Here is a 20,456-nt window from a genome sequence, read left to right as displayed (position 1 = left end):
AAATCCCTAAATTCCTTGCAATAGCTGGCTGAGAAATGTTGTTCTTAAACTGTTCGACAATTTGCTCACCCTCGCCCCATCCTTGTTTATGAATGACTGAGCATTTCATAGAAGCTGCTTTTATACCCAATCATGGCACCCACCTGTTCCCAATTAGCCTGTCCACATGTGGGATGTTCCAAATAAGTGTTTGATGAGCATTCCTCAACTCTCTCAGTCTTTTTTTGCCACTTGTGTTTTTAGAAACATGTTGCAGGCATCAAATTCCAAATTAGCTAATATTTGCAAAAAAATAACAAAGTTTACCAGTTCGAACGTTAAGCATCTTGTCTTTGCAGTCTATTCAATTGAATATAGGTTGAAAAGGATTGGTAAATCATTGTAAGGGACAAGCGGTAGAAAGTGGATGGATGGATGGATGAGATCTGTTTTTATTTATGATTTACACAACATGCCAACTTCACTGGTTTTGTAAATGTTGCACATGCGTGGACCGGTACCGATCGTGTAATGACAGGCCCTGCAAAGCGTTTGTAATTAGGGCCCGCAATGGCCCATTGGGACATAAGGACCTATTGTATTTGTAAGGTTTTATTATTCTTTCTTTCTTTCTTCTTCCGCCGCCTCTTTGAGCACTAATTTGACCCACTTAACATGCTTCAAAACTCACCATATTTGACCCACACATCAGGACCTGCAAAAATTGCCTTTTAATAAAAGAAAACGAACCCCAAAACTCAAAATTGCGCTCTAGCGCCCCCTAGGAAGAAGAAAAAACTACGCTGCCTGTAACTCCCACTAGGAAGGTCGGAGAGAAACAAAAACCTTTATGTAGGTCTGACTTAGATCTACATTTCATAATTGTATATCCTCGGGCTAAAATCAACAGGAAGTTGGCAATTCCCCCTTCAAGACAAAAAAGCACTAAAAACAGTCACTTTTGCCTCTTTGAGCTGTAATTTGACCCCCTTAACACGCTTCAAAACTCACCGAACTGAACACACACATCAGGACTGGCAAAAATTGCGATCTAATAAAAAAACCTAACCCCAAATTTAAAAATTGCGCTCTACAGCAATTTTTGAATAAAACGGAGAAAAAACTGCACCTCGGAAGGAAAAAATGACAAAACTGCCTGTAACTCCCACTGGAGGAACAAAAACCTCTCCGTAGGTCTCACTTAGACCTACATTTCATAAATTGACAACCCCCAGCAAAAATATACAGGAAGTTTGCTATTCCCCCTTCAACACAACATTTTTGTAAAAACCGGTCACCTTTCTTCTAACATTATCTCCTCTGAGCGCGTCTGTTGTTTCGGCTTCAAACTAACTCAGGAGAGAGATTGAACCCTTCTGATTAAAAGTTGGCGAAAGAGTTGTGATACCTGCTCCGGTTTTGATTTTATGACCCTTCAAAGACCTGCTGCACTGATGCTGCTGCGCTGCTGGTTTTTTAAGATGGCTGCTCAAGAGCAGGAAGCACCAGCATGCCCACACAATGCAGACAAGGTAGGTACACTAGACAAAAGTCTTGGGACACTTAGGACTAGCACCTGCCAAATACGCGGGCCCGACCAACGCTGCTTGCAGCTTTAATTGTTATACTTGCTGCACATTAGCCATTTGATGATGTGCATCGTAAGGAAACAGAAAATAATGCATTTAGCATCCTTTTCAATGAACATTTCCAATACCCATATTCTTGCATCGTGTGTTTAAATGATTAGCGGATTCGACAATTGCCATACCGCTTACCTATGACTCTGGAATTTGTCAAATTGACGAATAATTTCATCTTTAGCGATGGCCAAGCACGGAGGAGGAAGCCCATCACCAGAACTCAGAGTGCCCCACATAGACGTCTTGAAAAGAGAATGAAGAGGCACACAAGTACTGAAGCTCTGCCAACTGCCAACCATCAACAAGACTTGGACACAAGCCAGCCTCTTATCTCGTCACCAAAATCTGTGAGTATGAGGAAAACCCGTGTGGCTTGAACTGAAGGGTCATGTGATGCTAAAGCATGTCAAACTTTAACTTTACACAGGCTCAGACTACTGTTCTTTGTCTTATATAATGTCATTAGAGATGTCCGATAATGGCTTTTTTGCCGATATCCGATATTCCGATATTGTCTAACTCTTAACTACCGATTCCGATATCAACCGATACCGATATATACAGTCGTGGAATTAACACATTATTATGCCTAATTTTGTTGTGATGCCCTGCTGGATGCACTAGACTAGAATTCCTTTTTTTTTATTTTATTTTTTTTTTGTCATTCAAATGTGAACTTTACAGTACAGATAAGAACGACATTTCGTTAAATAAGCTCATGGTAGTGCAGGATAAAAAAGCAATAAGGTGCATATATAAATAAATAAATATATATAAATAATATATATAATATATATATATATAAAAAATAAATATATATAAATAAATAAATAGATTACCGTATTTTCCGCACTATTAGCCGCACCTAAAAACCACAAATTTACTCAAAAGCTGACAGTGCGGCTTATAACCCGGTGCGCTTTATATATGGACTAATATTAAGATTCATTTTCATAAAGTTTCGGTCTCGCAACTACGGTAAACAGCCGCCATCTTTTTTCCCCGTAGAAGAGGAAGTGCTTCTTCTTCTACGCAAGCAACCGCCAAGGTAAGCACCCGCCCCCATAGAACAGGAAGCGCTTCTTCTTCTACTGTAAGCAACCACCCGCCCCCGTAGAAGAAGAAGAAGCGCGCGGATATTACGTTTCATTTCCTTTGTGTGTTTACATCTGTAAAGACCACAAAATGGCTCCTACTAAGCGACAGGTTTCCGGTTCATGAAAAGACGCAATCTCTCCATCCGCACACGGACTACTATTTCACAGCAACTGCCTAAAGACTTTCAAGAAAAGCTAGCTACTTTCCGTGCGTATTGTAAAAACAAGATAGCTGAAAAAAAGATCCGGCCAGAGAACATTATCAACATGGACGAGGTTCCACTGACTTTTGATATTCCTGTGAACCGCACTGTGGATACAACGGGAGCACGTACGGTGAATATTCGCACCACAGGGAATGAGAAGTCATCCTTCACTGTGGTTCTAGCTTGCCATGCTAATGGCCAGAAACTTCCACCCATGGTGATATTCAAAAGGAAGACCTTGCCAAAAGAGACCTTTCCAGCCGGCGTCATCATAAAAGCTAACTCGAAGGGATGGATGAAGAAAAGATGAGCGAGTGGTTAAGGTAAGTTTAAGTTTACGCGAAGAGGCCGGGTGGCTTTTTTCACGCAGCTCCGTCCATGTTGATATACGACTCCGTGCACGCCCACATCACGCTGGTTTTTAATATATTATTAAAGTTTGACTGACCTATATGACTGTTTTTTTGACATTCCTTTAGCGCAGTTAGATGCGGCTTATAACACGGGGCGGCTTATAGGTGGACAAAGTTTTGAAATATGCCGTTCATTGAAGGCGCGGCTTATAACCCAGGGCGGTTTATGGTGCGGAAAATACGGTACTGTACAGATAAATATATTGCACTTTTTCACATGCGTCTACGTTTATGGATGTATGTTATATTGACTTTTTTATTTCAGCGAGTTAATCCTTTTTGGGGAGAGTTGAGGGGATCATTTAATTTAATTATGATGCGTTCAAGAGTCTTACGGCCTGAGGGAAGAAGCTGTTACAGAACCTGGAGGTTCTGCTTCGGAGGCTGCGGAACCTCTTTCTAGAGTCCAGCAGTGAAAACAGTCCTTGGTGGGGGTGGGAGGAGTCTTTGCAGATTTTCTGAGCCCTGGTCAGGCAGCGGCTTTTTGCGATCTCCTGGATAGGAGGAAGAGGAGTCCTGATGATCTTTTCCGCCGTCCTCACCACTCTCTGGAGAGACTTCCAGTCTGAGGCATTGCAGGCTCCAGTCCAGACAGAGATGCTGTTGGTCAGCAGGCTCTCTATAGTGCCTCTGTAGAATGTGCTGAGAATGGGGGGGGAGGGAGCTGTGCTCTTTTCATCCGACGCAAAAAGTGCATGCGCTGCTGAGCTCTTTTTACAGGGACCAGGTTATATTGTCAGTTATCTGCACCCCCAGGAACTTGGTGCTGCTTACTATCTCCACCGCTGTGCCGTTGATGAAGAGTGGAGCGTGGCTGGACTGGTGCTTCCTGAAGTCAACGATGATCTCCTTGGTCTTGTTGACATTCAGGACCAGGTTGTTGGTTCTGCACCAGTCAACCAGATGTTTCACCTCCTCCCTGTAGTCCATGTCATTGTTGTCACGGATGAGACCCACTACTGTCGTGTCGTCCGCATACTTCACAATGTGGTTAGTAGTGGACTAGCGCAGCAGTCATGGGTCATCAACGTGAACAGCAGTGGACTCAGGACGCAGCCCTGGGGGAAGCCGGTGCTCAGGGAGATGGTACTGGAGGTGTTGTTGCCCACTCTCACAGATTGGGGTCTGTCTGTGAGGAAGTCAAGCAGCCAGTTGCAAAGGGGGGTACTGAATCCAAGGGGGACCAGTTTGCTCACCAAGTGCTGCGGGATGATCGGGTTGAATGCTGAGCTGAAGTCCAGGAACAACATCCGCACGTGTGTGTCCTTTCCTTCCAGATGTTCTAAGCTCAGGTGGAGTGCAGAGGAGATGGCGTCCTCTGTGGAGCTTTTAGGGCGATAAGTAAACTGGTATGGGTCAAATGTGGGGGGAAGTCTGGAGACAATATATTCCTTTACCAGCCTCTCGAGGCACTTCATTATGATGGGGGTGAGTGCAACGGGGCGGTAATCATTGAGGGAGGAGATTGTGGGTTTTTTGGCACTGGAATGATTGTGGCTGTCTTAAAACATGATGGTACCACAGCCTGGGTCAGCGAGATGTTGAAGATGTCTGTGAGAACCCCAGCCAGCTGGTCTGCACATCCCTGTCATCAGGTCCCGGTGCTTTCCGGGGGTTCACTCTCCTCAGGGTTTTCCGGACATCCGCTATATCCAGGTTGAGCGGCTGCTCATCAGGGCAAGGGATGGATTTTCTCGCCGGAGTGGTGTTAAGTGCCTCAAACCTCGCAAAGTAGGTGTTAAGTTCATCTAGGAAGCTGATACTGTTCTCACAGGGACAGGGGGCAGCTTTATAGTCCGTGATGACCTGTATACCCTGCCACATTCATCTAGTTAAACTACATTAAACAATGTAACAAGGTTTTCCAAAATAAATCAACTCAAGTTATGGAAAAAAATGCCAACATGGCACTGCCATATTTATTATTGAAGTCACAAAGTGCATCTTTTTTTTTAACATGCCTCAAAACAGCAGCTTGGAATTTGGGACATGCTCTCCCTGAGAGAGCATGAGGAGGTTGAGGTGGGCGGGGTTGAGGTGGGGCGGTGGGGTAACGGGGGGTGTATATTGTAGCGTCCCGGAAGAGTTAGTGCTGCATGGGGTTCTGGGTATTTGTTCTGTTGTGTTTAAAGTTAAAGTTAAAGTTAAAGTACCAATGATTGTCACACACACACTAGGTGTGGCGAGATTATTCTCTGCATTTGACCCATCACCCTTGATCACCCCCTGGGAGGTGAGGGGAGCAGTGGGCAGCAGCGGTGGCCGCGCCCGGGAATCATTTTTTGGTGATTTAACCCCCAATTCCAACCCTTGATGCTGAGTGCCAAGCAGGGAGGTAATGGGTCCCATTTTTATAGTCTTTGGTATGACTCGGCCGGGGTTTGAACTCACAACCTACCGATTTCAGGGCGGACACTCTAACCACTAGGCCACTGAGTAGGTATGTTGTGTTACGGTGCGGATGTTCTTCCGAAATGTGTTTGTCATTCTTGTTTGGTGTGGGTTCACTGTGTGGCGCATATTTGTAACAGTGTTAAAGTTGTTTATACGGCCACCCTCAGTGTGACCTGTATGGCTGTTGACCACACTTGTGTGTGTGAAAAGCCGTAGCTATTATGTGACTGGGACGGCACGCAAAGGAAGTACCTTTAAGGTTTATTGGCGCTCTGTACTTCTCCCTACGTCCGTGTACACGGCGGCGTTTTAAAAAGTCATGAATTTTACTTTTTGAAACCGATACCAATAATTTTGAAACCGATACCGATAATTTCCGATATTACATTTTAAAGCATTTATTGGCTGATAATATCGGCAGTCCAATATTATCGGACATCTCTAAATGTCATACTTGTTGATAAACGGTCAAGAATGATTTATTGGCTGATAATATCGGCAGTCCAATATTATCGGACATCTCTAAATGTCATACTTGTTGATAAACGGTCAAGAATGATTTATTGGCTGATAATATCGGCAGTCCAATATTATCGGACATCTCTAAATGTCATACTTGTTGATAAACGGTCAAGAATGATTAGGTGTTGGCTTTGTGTTGTGTAACCGTTACACAAACAGTCAGCCAAAATATACTTTTACTGTATACATTAAAATACATTCGGGATTGGATAATATGCCTCTTAACTCTAAAATTAGAGCAATTACAAAACAGTATTTTCTCTTTTTTAGAATGAGTCAAACAAAGCCTGTGCACCAGTTCCCTGGATTAAAGACATCCAGAGGGGGGACCCCAGTGAGATAAAACCTGAGCAGGAAGGGCTCAGCTTACTGGATCAAGTAGGTCACAATCATGATCAACCATTAGGAACTCATGATACAGAATGTGTCTTTAACCTTTACCATTAATTAGCATACCCAAGAACTGTCTGAGCTACGGCTGGGAGTAGACCAGGTAACTGAGCGTGAGCTGGAAATGGCAAAGCGACTGGAGGACTTCATTGTCCAAAGCCTGGACCAGAATGCAATGCTGGAGGCTGAAGTGAGAGAGCTCCGGAATTTACTGACCGTGCGAGAGGAGCAGCTTTGCAGCACCACCTTCAGGTATAAAACATATTTCAAATGTTGAAAACAGTACGTACCATATTGTCCCATAAAGCTACTTGATGACTACCACAGCTGTAAACAAAGGGCTCTATATAAAATAAATACAAGAAAGTAATATAAAAAAAAACACGTGGTCAAAATATAAAGCAGTTATATAAACTATAATAAAACATAATAAAACAGTCAAAGTCACATCAAATAAGTTCAAAGTCTAATTTTGGCTGAAAGGTGCGCATGCAATCATTGACACTTGCCACCTTTAAAAGTTGCCAGGGTGGTTGCAAGTCACACTCGGATTGTGGTATTGTATATACTGTATATTATAGTAATATTATATTATAGTTAAATATATATATATATATATATATATATATATATATACAGAGGTGGGTAGAGTAGCCAGAAATTGTACTCAAGTAAGAGTACTGTTACTTTAGAGATGTATTACTCAAGTAAAAGTAAGGAGTAGTCACCCAAATATTTACTTGAGTAAAAGTAAAAAGTATGTTGTGAAAAAACTACTCAAGTACTGAGTAACTGATGAGTAACATACACACTCATATCATATATATATATATATATATATATATATATACACATACATACATATACATTGATATATACAGTATATAATTTATAAGTATTTATTTTGCTGTTTTTGTTTACATGTTAAAGGTGTTTTAATGAATATACATGCATGTTTAACACATATAGATTCCTTTATTTCATGAAAACAAGAATATAAGTTGGTGTATTACCTGATTGTGATGACTTGCATTGATTGTAATCAGACAGTAGTGCTGGTAACGTCCACGTTTTCAAATGGAGGAGAAAAAAAGTTCCTCCTTTCTGTCTTATACCACATGAAAGTGGTTGGTTTTTGGCTTCTTATTCGTCCAGCTTCCATATTCGTTTTTATACACTTTACAAGAAATATATTGGTGTCAAACTCCGTAGCTTGCTAGCTTGTTTACGCTGGCTTTCGGAGACTCTTGTTTTGAAAGCGCAGGCGCGATGGAGCGGCACTTTTATTGTGAAGACAGGAACTGTGCAGTCAGTCTTTAGGCTTTTGACAGGATGTACGGTTGAAACAAAAAAGGGTATTTTTCCTTCCTTTAGATTGCACAGTCCAGTACATATTCCGTACAATTGACCACTAAATGGTAACACCCCAATAAGTTTTTCAACTTGTTTAAGTCAGGTCATGTGACCACCTGGATCTGTTTGATTGGTCCAACGTCACTGGTGACTGCATCTGATTGGTGGAACGGAGTGAACGTCACTAGTGACTGTATTTGTTGAAACACTATGGAGGTCTGTCTGACAGACCAAAACAAACAAAGCGTGCATTAACAGATCGATAAAAATTAGTAGCGAGTAGCGAGCTGAATGTAGATAAAAGTAGCGGAGTAAAAGTAGCGTTTCTTCTCTATAAATATACTCAAGTAAAAGTAAAAGTATGTTGCATTAAAACTACTCTTAGAAGTACAATTTATCCCAAAAGTTACTCAAGTAGATGTAACGGAGTAAATGTAGCGCGTTACTACCCACCTCTGCATTTAAGCAACATCCCCCTGAGAACATCCACGTTTGCATTAGTTTCGAGGATGTTGTGGTTTTCATCAGTATGTTCTATAACACAGACTTCAGTTGTTTAAAAAAAAAAAAAAAAAAATGCATGTTTCTCTTTATTAAATGTTTTTTTTTGGTCCAAACAAATCCATATAATTTATTTTAATGACTATCAAGATATATTTGTCTTTTAGCTGCCAGTCACGATTGGGTTATGGTACTAGGTCAGTGGCTCTCAAACTTTTTTTGTCATCCCCCACTTTGGACAAGGGGGAGTTTTCAAGCCCCACCTGCCCCCATCGCCCCAACAGAGCGCTAATGCCAAGCTTTAACATTTTCAAATTTATTGAACATCAAGTTGTATACATTCAAACTCAATAACATAAAATAACATCAAGTTCAATAATAAATAAAATAACTGTGCAGCTGTGGTATAACTTGCATCAAGTTCAATAATAAATAAAATAACTTCCATCAAGTTCAATAATAAATAAAAAAAACTGTTATAACTTGCATCAAGTTCAATAATAAATTTAAAAAAGTGTTATAACTTGCATCACGTTCAATAATAAAATCACAAAAACTGTTATAACTTGCATCAAGTTCAATAATAAATCAAAAAAAGTGTTATAACTTGCATCACGTTCAATAATAAATAAAAAAAACTGTTATAACTTGCATCAAGTTCAATAATAAATAAAAAAAACTGTTATAACTTGCATCAAGTTCAATAATAAATCAAAAAAAGTGTTATAACTTGCATCAAGTTCAATAATAAATCAAAAAAAGTGTTATAACTTGCATCAAGTTCAATAATAAATCAAAAAAAGTGTTATAACTTGCATCAAGTTCAATAATAAATCAAAAAAGTGTTATAACTTGCATCAAGTTCAATAATAAATCAAAAAAAGTGTTATAACTTGCATCAAGTTCAATAATAAATCAAAAAAAGTGTTATAACTTCATCACGTTCAATAATAAATCAAAAAAAGTGTTATAACTTGCATCAAGTTCAATAATAAATCAAATAAAAGTGTTATAACTTGCATCAAGTTCAATAATAAATAAAACAAAAGTGTTATAACTTGCATCAAGTTCAATAATAAATAAAAAAAAGTGTTATAAATTGCATCAAGTTCAATAATAAATCAAATAACTTGCATCAAGTTCAATAATAAATACAATAAAAGTGCCACTTTGCAATCTTTGCAAAAAAAAGGAGGCGCTATGCATTTGGCAAGACAGGGCAAGTGACAGCACTTTCCCCCAGGAGAGCCACCTTGCTTCACTGTGAAACAGCACGGCTGTATGATCAGCTCCCATTTCCTCACACAGTGCAGAGAACAGTCGCACTTTCAGTGGTCGTGTTTTGATCAAATTTACCGCGCTCACAACATGTTAAAACCTCATTGAGTTCGGGGCTGAGCTGCCTTGACGCGAGTGCTTCCTGGTGAATGACACAGTGTGTGCCCGTCACATTTTTGTTTCTCTGCAGGCGCTGGCTCTGGCTCGACAACCTTTGAGGTGCGAGTCACAAATGTATATATTTGTGTAATTGTGGTCCACACATTAGCCTGCTACCCATCCGCGCGAAAGTTTGTTCCGCTTAGCCATGCCCCCATTAGTTACTGTTGCTACGTCTGTCAAACTTTCGCTCGTACCGAGAAATATAAAGCCTACAGTAAAAATAAGTACCGGTAATTTCCATTTATTTATATAGCGGATTTCACAGACAGAATCACAAAGTGATTTACATTGTGTATAGAAAATGAAAGCATAGTAAAAAAATAATCTAAGAATATAATAATTAAAAAATTTTTTAAAGTGAAATTTCCTCCCGTTCCTCGCGCCCCACCTGTCATGTCTCTATTCCCCACCAGTGGGGCGCGCCCCACACTTTGAGAAACGCTGTACTAGGTTATTGTAGTACATCACATATTTACAGTTTCACACTTAAACATGTCCGAAAAGGAGTAGGAAAAAAGCGAGCTTTTCTGTTTCATAACAATTGCTCACACACGTTTTCTTCCTGTGCTCAGTATGGAACTAAATAAATGAGTAATCAATACATTAATTTGCATAAATAAATGTAATATCATGGATTTGGGACAGCGCCAAACTTTCAAAATCAGTGCACTCAGGAACTAAAGTACACAGTGGACATCGTTCCTATTAAGTGTACTGATGCAAGTACTGTATTATCTTTGAGACACAGCTCTTGACTATCTGCACCTTTTCCAGGTTGGATGTGATTGAGGAGGAGCGGGAGAATGATGAGCGGAAGATGAATGTCGCCATGGCAGCAGCTGAGCGAATGAACGTATTGGTAAGACACCAAAAAGCAAAGATGAAGTGAAGCAATAAAATAGTCCAGCACAGTGGTACCTCAACTTAAAAGTCCAACAATTTAAAAGTGTTTTGATATAAGAGCTGTCACTCGGCTAATTGTTATGCGTTAAGTTACAAACAAGAAACCTAAAACATCTGGTCTTACACGCAAGCATTAGCTTATAGCTAGTGTTGCGTTTTGGACCAGTTGTTCCTCCCAGGGAATTCAAGTCACAATTCGCTCCCAAGTTCTTTCCGACACTTAAAGCTGAGTTGAAAAACCACCAGAGACAGAATAGGTATTTTGTTGTACAGGTAAAAGCCAGTAAATTAGAAAATTTTGAAAAACTTGATTTATTTCAGTAATTGCATTCAAAAGGTGTAACTTGTACATTATATTTATTCATTGCACACAGACTGATGCATTCAAATGTTTATTTCATTTAATTTTGATGATTTGAAGTGGCAACAAATGAAAATCCAAAATTCCGTGTGTCACAAAATTAGAATATTACTTAAGGCTAATACAAAAAAGGGATTTTTAGAAATGTTGGCCAACTGAAAAGTATGAAAATGAAAAATATGAGCATGTACAATACTCAATACTTGGTTGGAGCTCCTTTTGCCTCAATTACTGCGTTAATGCGGCGTGGCATGGAGTCGATGAGTTTCTGGCACTGCTCAGGTGTTATGAGAGCCCAGGTTGCTCTGATAGTGGCCTTCAACTCTTCTGCGTTTTTGGGTCTGGCATTCTGCATCTTCCTTTTCACAATACCCCACAGATTTTCTATGGGGCTAAGGTCAGGGGAGTTGGCGGGCCAATTTAGAACAGAAATACCATGGTCCGTAAACCAGGCACGGGTAGATTTTGCGCTGTGTGCAGGCGCCAAGTGCTGTTGGAACTTGAAATCTCCATCTCCATAGAGCAGGTCAGCAGCAGGAAGCATGAAGTGCTCTAAAACTTGCTGGTAGACGGCTGCGTTGACCCTGGATCTCAGGAAACAGAGTGGACCGACACCAGCAGATGACATGGCACCCCAAACCATCACTGATGGTGGAAACTTTACACTAGACTTCAGGCAACGTGGATCCTGTGCCTCTCCTGTCTTCCTCCAGACTCTGGGACCTCGATTTCCAAAGGAAATGCAAAATTTGCATGGTTGGGTGATGGTTTGGGGTGCAATGTCATCTGCTGGTGTCGGTCCACTCTGTTTCCTGAGATCCAGGGTCAACGCAGCCGTCTACCAGCAAGTTTTAGAGCACTTCATGCTTCCTGCTGCTGACCTGCTCTATGGAGATGGAGATTTCAAGTTCCAACAGGACTTGGCGCCTGCACACAGCGCAAAATCTACCCGTGCCTGGTTTACGGACCATGGTATTTCTGTTCTAAATTGGCCCGCCAACTCCCCTGACCTTAGCCCCATAGAAAATCTGTGGGGTATTGTGAAAAGGAAGATGCAGAATGCCAGACCCAAAAACGCAGAAGAGTTGAAGGCCACTATCAGAGCAACCTGGGCTCTCATAACACCTGAGCAGTGCCAGAAACTCATCGACTCCATGCCACGCCGCATTAACGCAGTAATTGAGGCAAAAGGAGCTCCAACCAAGTATTGAGTATTGTACATGCTCATATTTTTCATTTTCATACTTTTCAGTTGGCCAACATTTCTAAAAATCCCTTTTTTGTATTAGCCTTAAGTAATATTCTAATTTTGTGACACACGGAATTTTGGATTTTCATTTGTTGCCACTTCAAATCATCAAAATTAAATGAAATAAACATTTGAATGCATCAGTCTGTGTGCAATGAATAAATATAATGTACAAGTTACACCTTTTGAATGCAATTACTGAAATAAATCAAGTTTTTCAAAATATTCTAATTTACTGGCTTTTACCTGTATATTCTCAAAGCTTTGCCAATATACATTTTGATTGAGACCAGTCCAACCCTCGAACATTCTATCGCGCACACCCAAAATGGTCTGTCTTCCCAACGCCAAAAACCTCTCTTTCCTTCCCCCTTCCTAGCCATAACAAAATGCTAGTCAAAACACATTCCAAAGAACTCAAGGGCAACACACACAGTATACTTGCTGACACAGCATCAAGAGAAGAAATGGAAGAAGTACAACTTAAATTCGGATATATGTAAATATCTGCCTCCGACACTAGAGATCGACACGGGAAGAAAAATATACATACAATGTTTTATTAAAAGTATGGAGAAGCTGCTGATGGTGTGTTTGACGGAGAAGCCGCTCGAAGGAGATACACATCAAAAGAAAAGTCCATTGTCCAACATAAAAAAATAACATTATTATCACATTTTTATCACAAAAACATTATTATTACATTACTTCATAAAACTAATGTGGTTGTATTGTTTAATACAATATTTATTTTCTAAAACATACAATACAGGCCAAAAGTTTGGACACACCTTCTCATTTCAATGCATTTTCATGACTATTTACATTGTAGATTGCCACTGAAGGCATCAAAACTATGACACCTGTGAAGTGAAAACCATTACCTCTTGAAGCTCATCGAGAGAATGCCAAGAGTGTGCAAAGCAGTAATCAGAGCAAAGGGTGGCTATTTTGAAGAAACTAGAATACAAAACATGTTTTCAATTATTTCACCTTTTCTTTTGTTAAGTACATAACTCCACATGTGTTCATTCATAGTTTGGATGCCTTCAGTGACAATCTACAATGTAAATAGTCATGAAAATAAAGAAAACACATTGAAATGAGAAATGTCCAAACTTTTGGCCTGTACTGTATTTATTGAACAAAACTAAAAGTTCATTTTTCTTTTTAAAATGCATGTTGTATCTTTCTTTTTGGGGGGTGGGGGGTGGTATGGGTGGGATATAAACAAAAATATTTTGACATTTAGGGCAGACAATAGATTTATGTGAATATGATGTAATGGATAGGAATGTCTGATGCTGGATGTCAATAAAAAAAAAAAATTAAAAAAAAGGCGTGTTACATGTTAAAATTGTGATGTTTTATGTGCATATTCACTTGTGATCACTTTTTATTCCCAATGACTTCTGTAATTTGTGTTCATACTTTTTTCCACGTGCACAGATAAATGAAGGGATACGCAGACAAAGTTGATATTTTTTAACCTTTTGTTGATTAGACACGATAATGTCGGTCAAGCTCAGGCCCGGCCCTAACCAATCTGGCGCCCTAGGCAAGATTTTAGGTGGCGCCCCCCTACATCGGCAGTGAAGTGTATATACTCACAAGAAACCGAATAGCTTTGTCTTTGACCTTTTTTTTTTTACTTACAACTATACCTAATATATAAAGGGGTGGAAAAGTGACTATTACCTGCAGGGCAAACATTAGCTAACCAGAAGGCAATAACAATGTAAACAAAAAACACCTGCTTAAAAGATCTAATACAAATGTCCCTGAGGAATATAAGGTGGGAGTACTGTAATTACCTAACGTTACATTATTATTTTCCATAACAATTTAGCCCCCTCCACAATATTAACCCGACGTTAAAACAGAACTAGCTATTTATTGATTAGCAATTGCCGAATCATGTAACATTAGCTTAATGCTAAAAAGCCAGGTTACTATCACATTCTGTAACAGACAAATAATTTCATGTAGGCTAACGTTACCTACCTGCTACCTCTGTCTTTTCTCGTTTCTACTCCTCTTCTTTTCTCTTTTTTTCTTCCCTGGGCACCTGACAGTTTTGGCCGTTTTGACATCTTGTGTTGATTTTTTGATGTGGTGACGTCCAAAAAGAGTCATGATACGGGAAGGGAGGGGGCGCACCGTGCGGGGGAGGGGGGGGGGGCCTAATGTTGTAACAAATAATATTTCTATTAAATAGGCTTTACTTTGCATTTTAATTAACGTGGGATTATTTTTTGTATTTAGAAATAATAGTACCAACTTTTTTTTTCTTTTTTTTTTCTCCAACATTTGTGGCACTGGCGTGGCGCCCCCTGATGGACGGCGCCCTTAGCATTTGCCTATACGGCCTATGCCACGGGCCGGCCCTGGTCAAGCTACACCAAGCAGGGTTACAAAAACTATATTATAAAGCAAAAACTACACTTTAAATTAAAATAGAGGTCTACTGTATGAGTTGTTTTTTTTTAATATCTTTGCAAATGTTGACAGTTTTAAAATTAAAAATGTGTAGATTTAGGGATGTGATTGGTATCGGCCGATTGCAGTGAAAAAGTATGTGATCGGCCATTGCTGATTTATGTATCATCTCGTCCGACTGATTCTATTTATTTATGTGTCTCCAATTGGGTTGTCCCGATACCAATATTTCGGTACCGGTACTAGTACCAAAATGTATATCAATACTTTTTTTTTTTAAAAAGGGGACCTAAAAAAAAAAGAGGCATTCTTGGCTTTATTTTAACAAAAAAATCTTAGGGTCCATTAAACATATGTTTATTATTGCAATCTAATAACAATTTTGTCCTTAAATAAAGTAGTGAACATACAAGACAAATTGTCTTTTAGTAGTAAGTGAGCAAACAAAGGCTCTAATTAGTCTGTTGACATATGCAGTAAAATATTGTGCCATTTTCCATTCTATTATTTTGTCAAAATTATAAAAGGACAAGCTGTACAAATTAATTATAAATCCACTTGTTCATTCACTGTTAATATCTGCTTATTTCCCGTTTCAACATGTTTTATCTACACTTCTGTTAAAATGTAACAATCACTTATTCTTCTGTTGTTTCAATACTTTACATTAGTTTTGGATGATACCACAAATTTAGGTATCGATCCGATACCAAGTCGTTACAGGATCATACATTGGTCATATTCAAAGTCCTCATGTGTCCAGGGACGTATTTCCTGAGTATATAAACATAATATGAATTTTAAACTCTGCAGCATCGCGTGGACATCGGGGGCGGTACCTCTGGATTGGCAGACCGGGGTGGTGGTTCCTCTCTTTAAGAAGGGGAACCGGAGGGTGTGTTCTAACTATCGTGGGATCACACTCCTCAGCCTTCCCGGTAAGGTCTATTCAGGTGTACTGGAGAGGAGGCTACGCCGGATAGTCGAACCTCGGATTCAGGAGGAACAGTGTGGTTTTCGTCCTGGTCGTGGAACTGTGCACCAGCTCTATACTCTCGGCAGGGTCCTTGAGGGTGCATGGGAGTTTGCCCAACCAGTCTACATGTGTTTTGTGGACTTGGAGAAGGCATTCGACCGTGTCCCTCGGGAAGTGCTGTGGGGAGTGCTCAGAGAGTATGGGGTATCGGACTGTCTGATTTTGGCGGTCCGCTCCCTGTATGATCAGTGTCAGAGCTTGGTCCGCATTGCCGGCAGTAAGTCGGACACGTTTCCAGTGAGGGTTGGACTCCGCCAAGGCTGCCCTTTGTCACCGATTCTGTTCATAACTTTTATGGACAGAATTTCTAGGCGCAGTCAAGGCGTTGAGGGGATCTGGTTTGGTGGCTGCAGGATTAGGTCTCTGCTTTTTGCAGATGATGTGGTCCTGATGGCTTCATCTGGCCAGGATCTTCAGCTCTCGCTGGATCGGTTCGCAGCCGAGTGTGAAGCGACTGGGATGAGAATCAGCACCTCCAAGTCCGAGTCCATGGTTCTCGCCCGGAAAAGAGTGGAATGCCATCTTCGGGTTGGGGAGGAGACCCTGCCCCAAGTGGAGGAGTTCAAGTACCTCGGAGTCTTGTTCACGAGTGAGGGAAGAGTGGATCGTGAGATCGACAGGCGGATCGGTGCGGCATCTTCAGTAATGCGGACGCTGTATCGATCCGTTGTGGTGAAGAAGGAGCTGAGCCGGAAGGCAAAGCTCTCAATTTACCGGTCGATCTACGTTCCCATCCTCACCTATGGTCATGAGCTTTGGGTTATGACCGAAAGGACAAGATCACGGGTACAAGCGGCCGAAATGAGTTTCCTCCGCCGGGTGGCAGGGCTCTCCCTTAGAGATAGGGTGAGAAGCTCTGTCATCCGGGGGGAGCTCAAAGTAAAGCCGCTGCTCCTCCACATCGAGAGGAGCCAGATGAGGTGGTTCGGGCATCTGGTCAGGATGCCACCCGATCGCCTCCCTCGGGAGGTGTTTAGGGCACGTCCGACCGGTAGGAGGCCACGGGGAAGACCCAGGACACGTTGGGAAGACTATGTCTCCCGGCTGGCCTGGGAACACCTCGGGATCCCCCGGGAGGAGCTGGACGAAGTGGCTGGGGAGAGGGAAGTCTGGGCTTCCCTGCTTAGGCTGCTGCCCCCGCGACCCGACCTCGGATAAGCGGAAGAAGATGGATGGATGGATGAATTTTAAAAAAAGGAAAAAAGATTTTGTGGCGATAAAAAATATCGATGTAATCATAGTAGTATCGACTAGATACACTATCATTACAGTGGATGTCAGGTGTAGATCCACCCAAAATATTGTCAAATCAGTTTTATGTAATACATTTCTGCACAAGTTCATGTCTGCCATATTTGCTTTCAGCATAGATTCAGGTTGCATGAGTGAGTGAGCTGTGAATTTTTAACTATCCTGTTGATTTGTCTCCGATATGTTCTCACAGGAGGAGCAGTTTGGAGACTTGTTGAAGGACATCCGTCGGCTCGATGAGGCCTTCAACAAAAACCTGCAAGCTGATGAAAAGCAACTTTTTTAGATTTCATAGCTATGCTTTCTCCACAATGTTGAGCATGTCCAGTTTGGTTGGATAGACTTGTGTAAAAGATGATACTTGAGTAAAAATCAAGATTAGGCTCAATCCCATATGGATTAAATACAGCCACTGTGCCTGTACACTTAATGTGTGGTGAGGTTAATGACTTGTTTCTTACATTCTAAATTCTCGTTCTCTAAAGTTGTTCAAAGAGAGTATAATAAGAAGAATACTTATGCTTTCAAATACTTCCTAATTCCATTAAAAAACAATATTATTAAACTAAAAACGATTTGTGTTCTCACTTTTATTCATACTTGCCAACCTTGAGACCTCCAATTTCGGGAGGTGGGGGGTGGGTGCGGGGTTGGGGCGGGGGCGTGGTTAAGAGGGGAGGAGTATATTTACAGCTAGTATTCACCAAGTCAAGTATTTCATATATATATATATATATATATTAGAGATGCGCGGATAGGCAATTTATCTCATCCGCAACCGCGTCAGAAAGTCGTCAACCATCCGCCATCCACCCGATGTAACGTTTGATCAGAACTGCACCCGCCCGCCATCCGCCCGTTGTTATATATCTAATATTAATTAAAAAAAAAAAAAGGGTGAAAACTACGCGAATTGCACCTTGTGCAGACAAGATTTTTCGATCGGACACGGAGGAATTAGCGATGTAAAAGACCACGTTGGGACAAAAAAACACAAGTCTAATGCCGTTGCTAGCGATACAAGTGGAAAACTTTCAACGTTTTTCGTCGCCCAAACAGATTCTTTGGATGTGATAAATGCCGAAGTTTTATTTACGGAGGCAATAATTGAGCATGGACTTCCAATCGCACTGGCTGATCACATGGGACAGTTAATAATGTAATGCAACCTTTAAAAATCATTACGCGGTGATCGCGATCCCAAAAATAAACTTTTCTTGCATGATAATGTCCAGAAAAATTTGCTTTATATTACTATAGAGTCCTTTTAACGAATGAGTTTGATGGTTTATCACAAACCTTAAATGAAATTCCATGGCCACTGTCCTGCTCTCTATATCAACCAGGGTGAGCCCCACCCCTTTCGTGAGCGCACTGAGCGCGGAGTGACCCCTGTTACGCGCCCCCGGCAACAGGGGTGGCAAGCAGGTAAGCTGCGCGGGCGGAGCGCGCGGAGTGACCCATGTTACGAGCCCCCGGCCACGGGGGTGGCGGGCAGGTAAGCTGCTTACCTGCTGCGCGTGACGCCGGCCGCGTCGAAAGCGGACGAGGCGGGGTGTCGGTGCGGTGGGCGCGGTAGTGACCCTGGACGTGCGTCAGGCCCTTCTCGCGGATCGCCTCAGCTACGGCTCCCGGTGGGGCCCTCTCGGGGGAAGGGGCCTCGGTCCCGGACCCCGGCGAGGCGTCGGGGGCCTTCTCCGCTCCGTAAAAGTGTCCATCTCTTTTCTTTTTTTTTCTTCTGTTGTGGCATATGCAGCAGGTGCCTGCTCGTTTTTCGTATGTGGGTAACAACATTTAACTATGTATATATATTTCCCAATTGGTTTAACTGCCACCCGCAAAAAAAAAAAAAAAAAAAAATCTAATTAATCCGCCCGACCCGACCCGCGAGCGGATAAAATCTTATTTTTTTTAATTTCACCCGCCCGATCCGCGGATAATCCGCGGACTCCGCGGTTGTGTCCGCAAACCGCGCATCTCTAATATATATATATATATATATATATATATATATATATATATCCCCGCGACCCCGAAGGGAATAAGCGGTAGAAAATGGATGGATGGATGGATGGATACATATATAAGAAATAATTGACTTTCAGTGAATTCTAGCTATATATATCCATCCATCCATCCATCTTCTTCCGCTTATCCGAGGTCGGGTCGCGGGGGCAGCAGCCTAAGCAGGGAAGCCCAGACTTCCCTCTCCCCAGCCACTTCGTCCAGCTCCTCCCGGGGGATCCCGAGGCGTTCCCAGGCCAGCCGGGAGAGATAGTCTTCCCAGCGTGTCCTGGGTCTTCCCCGTGGCCTCCTACCGGTCGGACGTGCCCGAAACACCTTCCTAGGGAGGCGTTCGGGTGGCATCCTGACCAGATGCCCGAACCACCTCATCTGGCTCCTCTCGATGTGGAGGAGCAGCGGCTTTACTTTGAGCTCCCCCCGAATGACAGAGCTTCTCACCCTATCTCTAAGGGAGAGCCCCGCCACTCGGCGGAGGAAACTCATTTCGGCCGCTTGTACCCGTGATCTTGTCCTTTCGGTCATGACCCAAAGCTCATGACCATAGGTGAGGATGGGAACGTAGATCGACCGGTAAATCAAGAGCTTTGCCTTCCGGCTCAGCTTCTTCTTCACTACAACGGATCGATACAGTGTCCGCATTACTGAAGACGCCGCACCTATCCGCCTGTCGATCTCACGATCCACTCTTCCCCCACTTGTGAACAAGACTCCGAGGTACTTGAACTCCTCCACTTGGGGCAAGATCTCCTCCCCAACCCGGAGATGGCACTCCACCCTTTTCCGGGCGAGAACCATGGACTCGGACTTGGAGGTGCTGATTCCCATCCCAGTCGCTTCACACTCGGCTGCGAACCGATCCAGTGAGAGCTGAAGATCTTGGCCGGAGGAAGCCATCAGGACCACATCATCTGCAAGTAGCAGAGACCTAATCCTGCAGCCACCAAACCAGATCCCCTCAACGCCCTGACTGCGCCTAGAAATTCTGTCCATAAAGGTTGTGAACAGAATCGGTGACAAAGGGCAGCCTTGGCGGAGTCCAACCCTCACTGGAAACGTGTCCGACTTACTGCCGGCAATGCGGACCAAGCTCTGACACTGATTATACAGGGAGCAAACTGCCACAATAAGACAGTCCGTTACCCCATACTCTATATATATATATATATATATATATATATATATATATATATATATATATATATATATATATATATATATATATATAAATAAAATAAATACTTGAATTTTAGTGTT

The 20,456-nt window shown here is 41.9% G+C and overlaps 1 protein-coding gene across 3 annotated transcripts in view; it reads left to right on the top strand.

Annotated features, from left to right (window-relative positions):
* rasal3 (RAS protein activator like 3) overlaps nucleotides 1-17,607 on the top strand; it is an 86,836-nt gene extending 69,229 nt beyond the window's left edge. For all 3 annotated transcript variants that reach the window (XM_061988036.2, XM_072916433.1, XM_061988037.2), the window contains 5 exons: nucleotides 1,804-1,969; nucleotides 6,525-6,632; nucleotides 6,706-6,896; nucleotides 10,713-10,797; nucleotides 17,371-17,607. In XM_061988036.2, the coding sequence (XP_061844020.2) occupies nucleotides 1,804-1,969; nucleotides 6,525-6,632; nucleotides 6,706-6,896; nucleotides 10,713-10,797; nucleotides 17,371-17,463 (643 nt within the window). In that variant the 3' untranslated portion in view covers nucleotides 17,464-17,607. The remainder of the gene's footprint in view (nucleotides 1-1,803; nucleotides 1,970-6,524; nucleotides 6,633-6,705; nucleotides 6,897-10,712; nucleotides 10,798-17,370) is intronic.
* The last annotated feature ends 2,849 nt before the right edge of the window (nucleotides 17,608-20,456 follow it).

Source organism: Nerophis lumbriciformis, linkage group LG27 (assembly GCF_033978685.3).
Source record: "Nerophis lumbriciformis linkage group LG27, RoL_Nlum_v2.1, whole genome shotgun sequence".
Taxonomy (NCBI): Eukaryota; Metazoa; Chordata; class Actinopteri; order Syngnathiformes; family Syngnathidae; genus Nerophis; species Nerophis lumbriciformis.
This window is presented reverse-complemented; position numbering and strand designations above follow the sequence as displayed.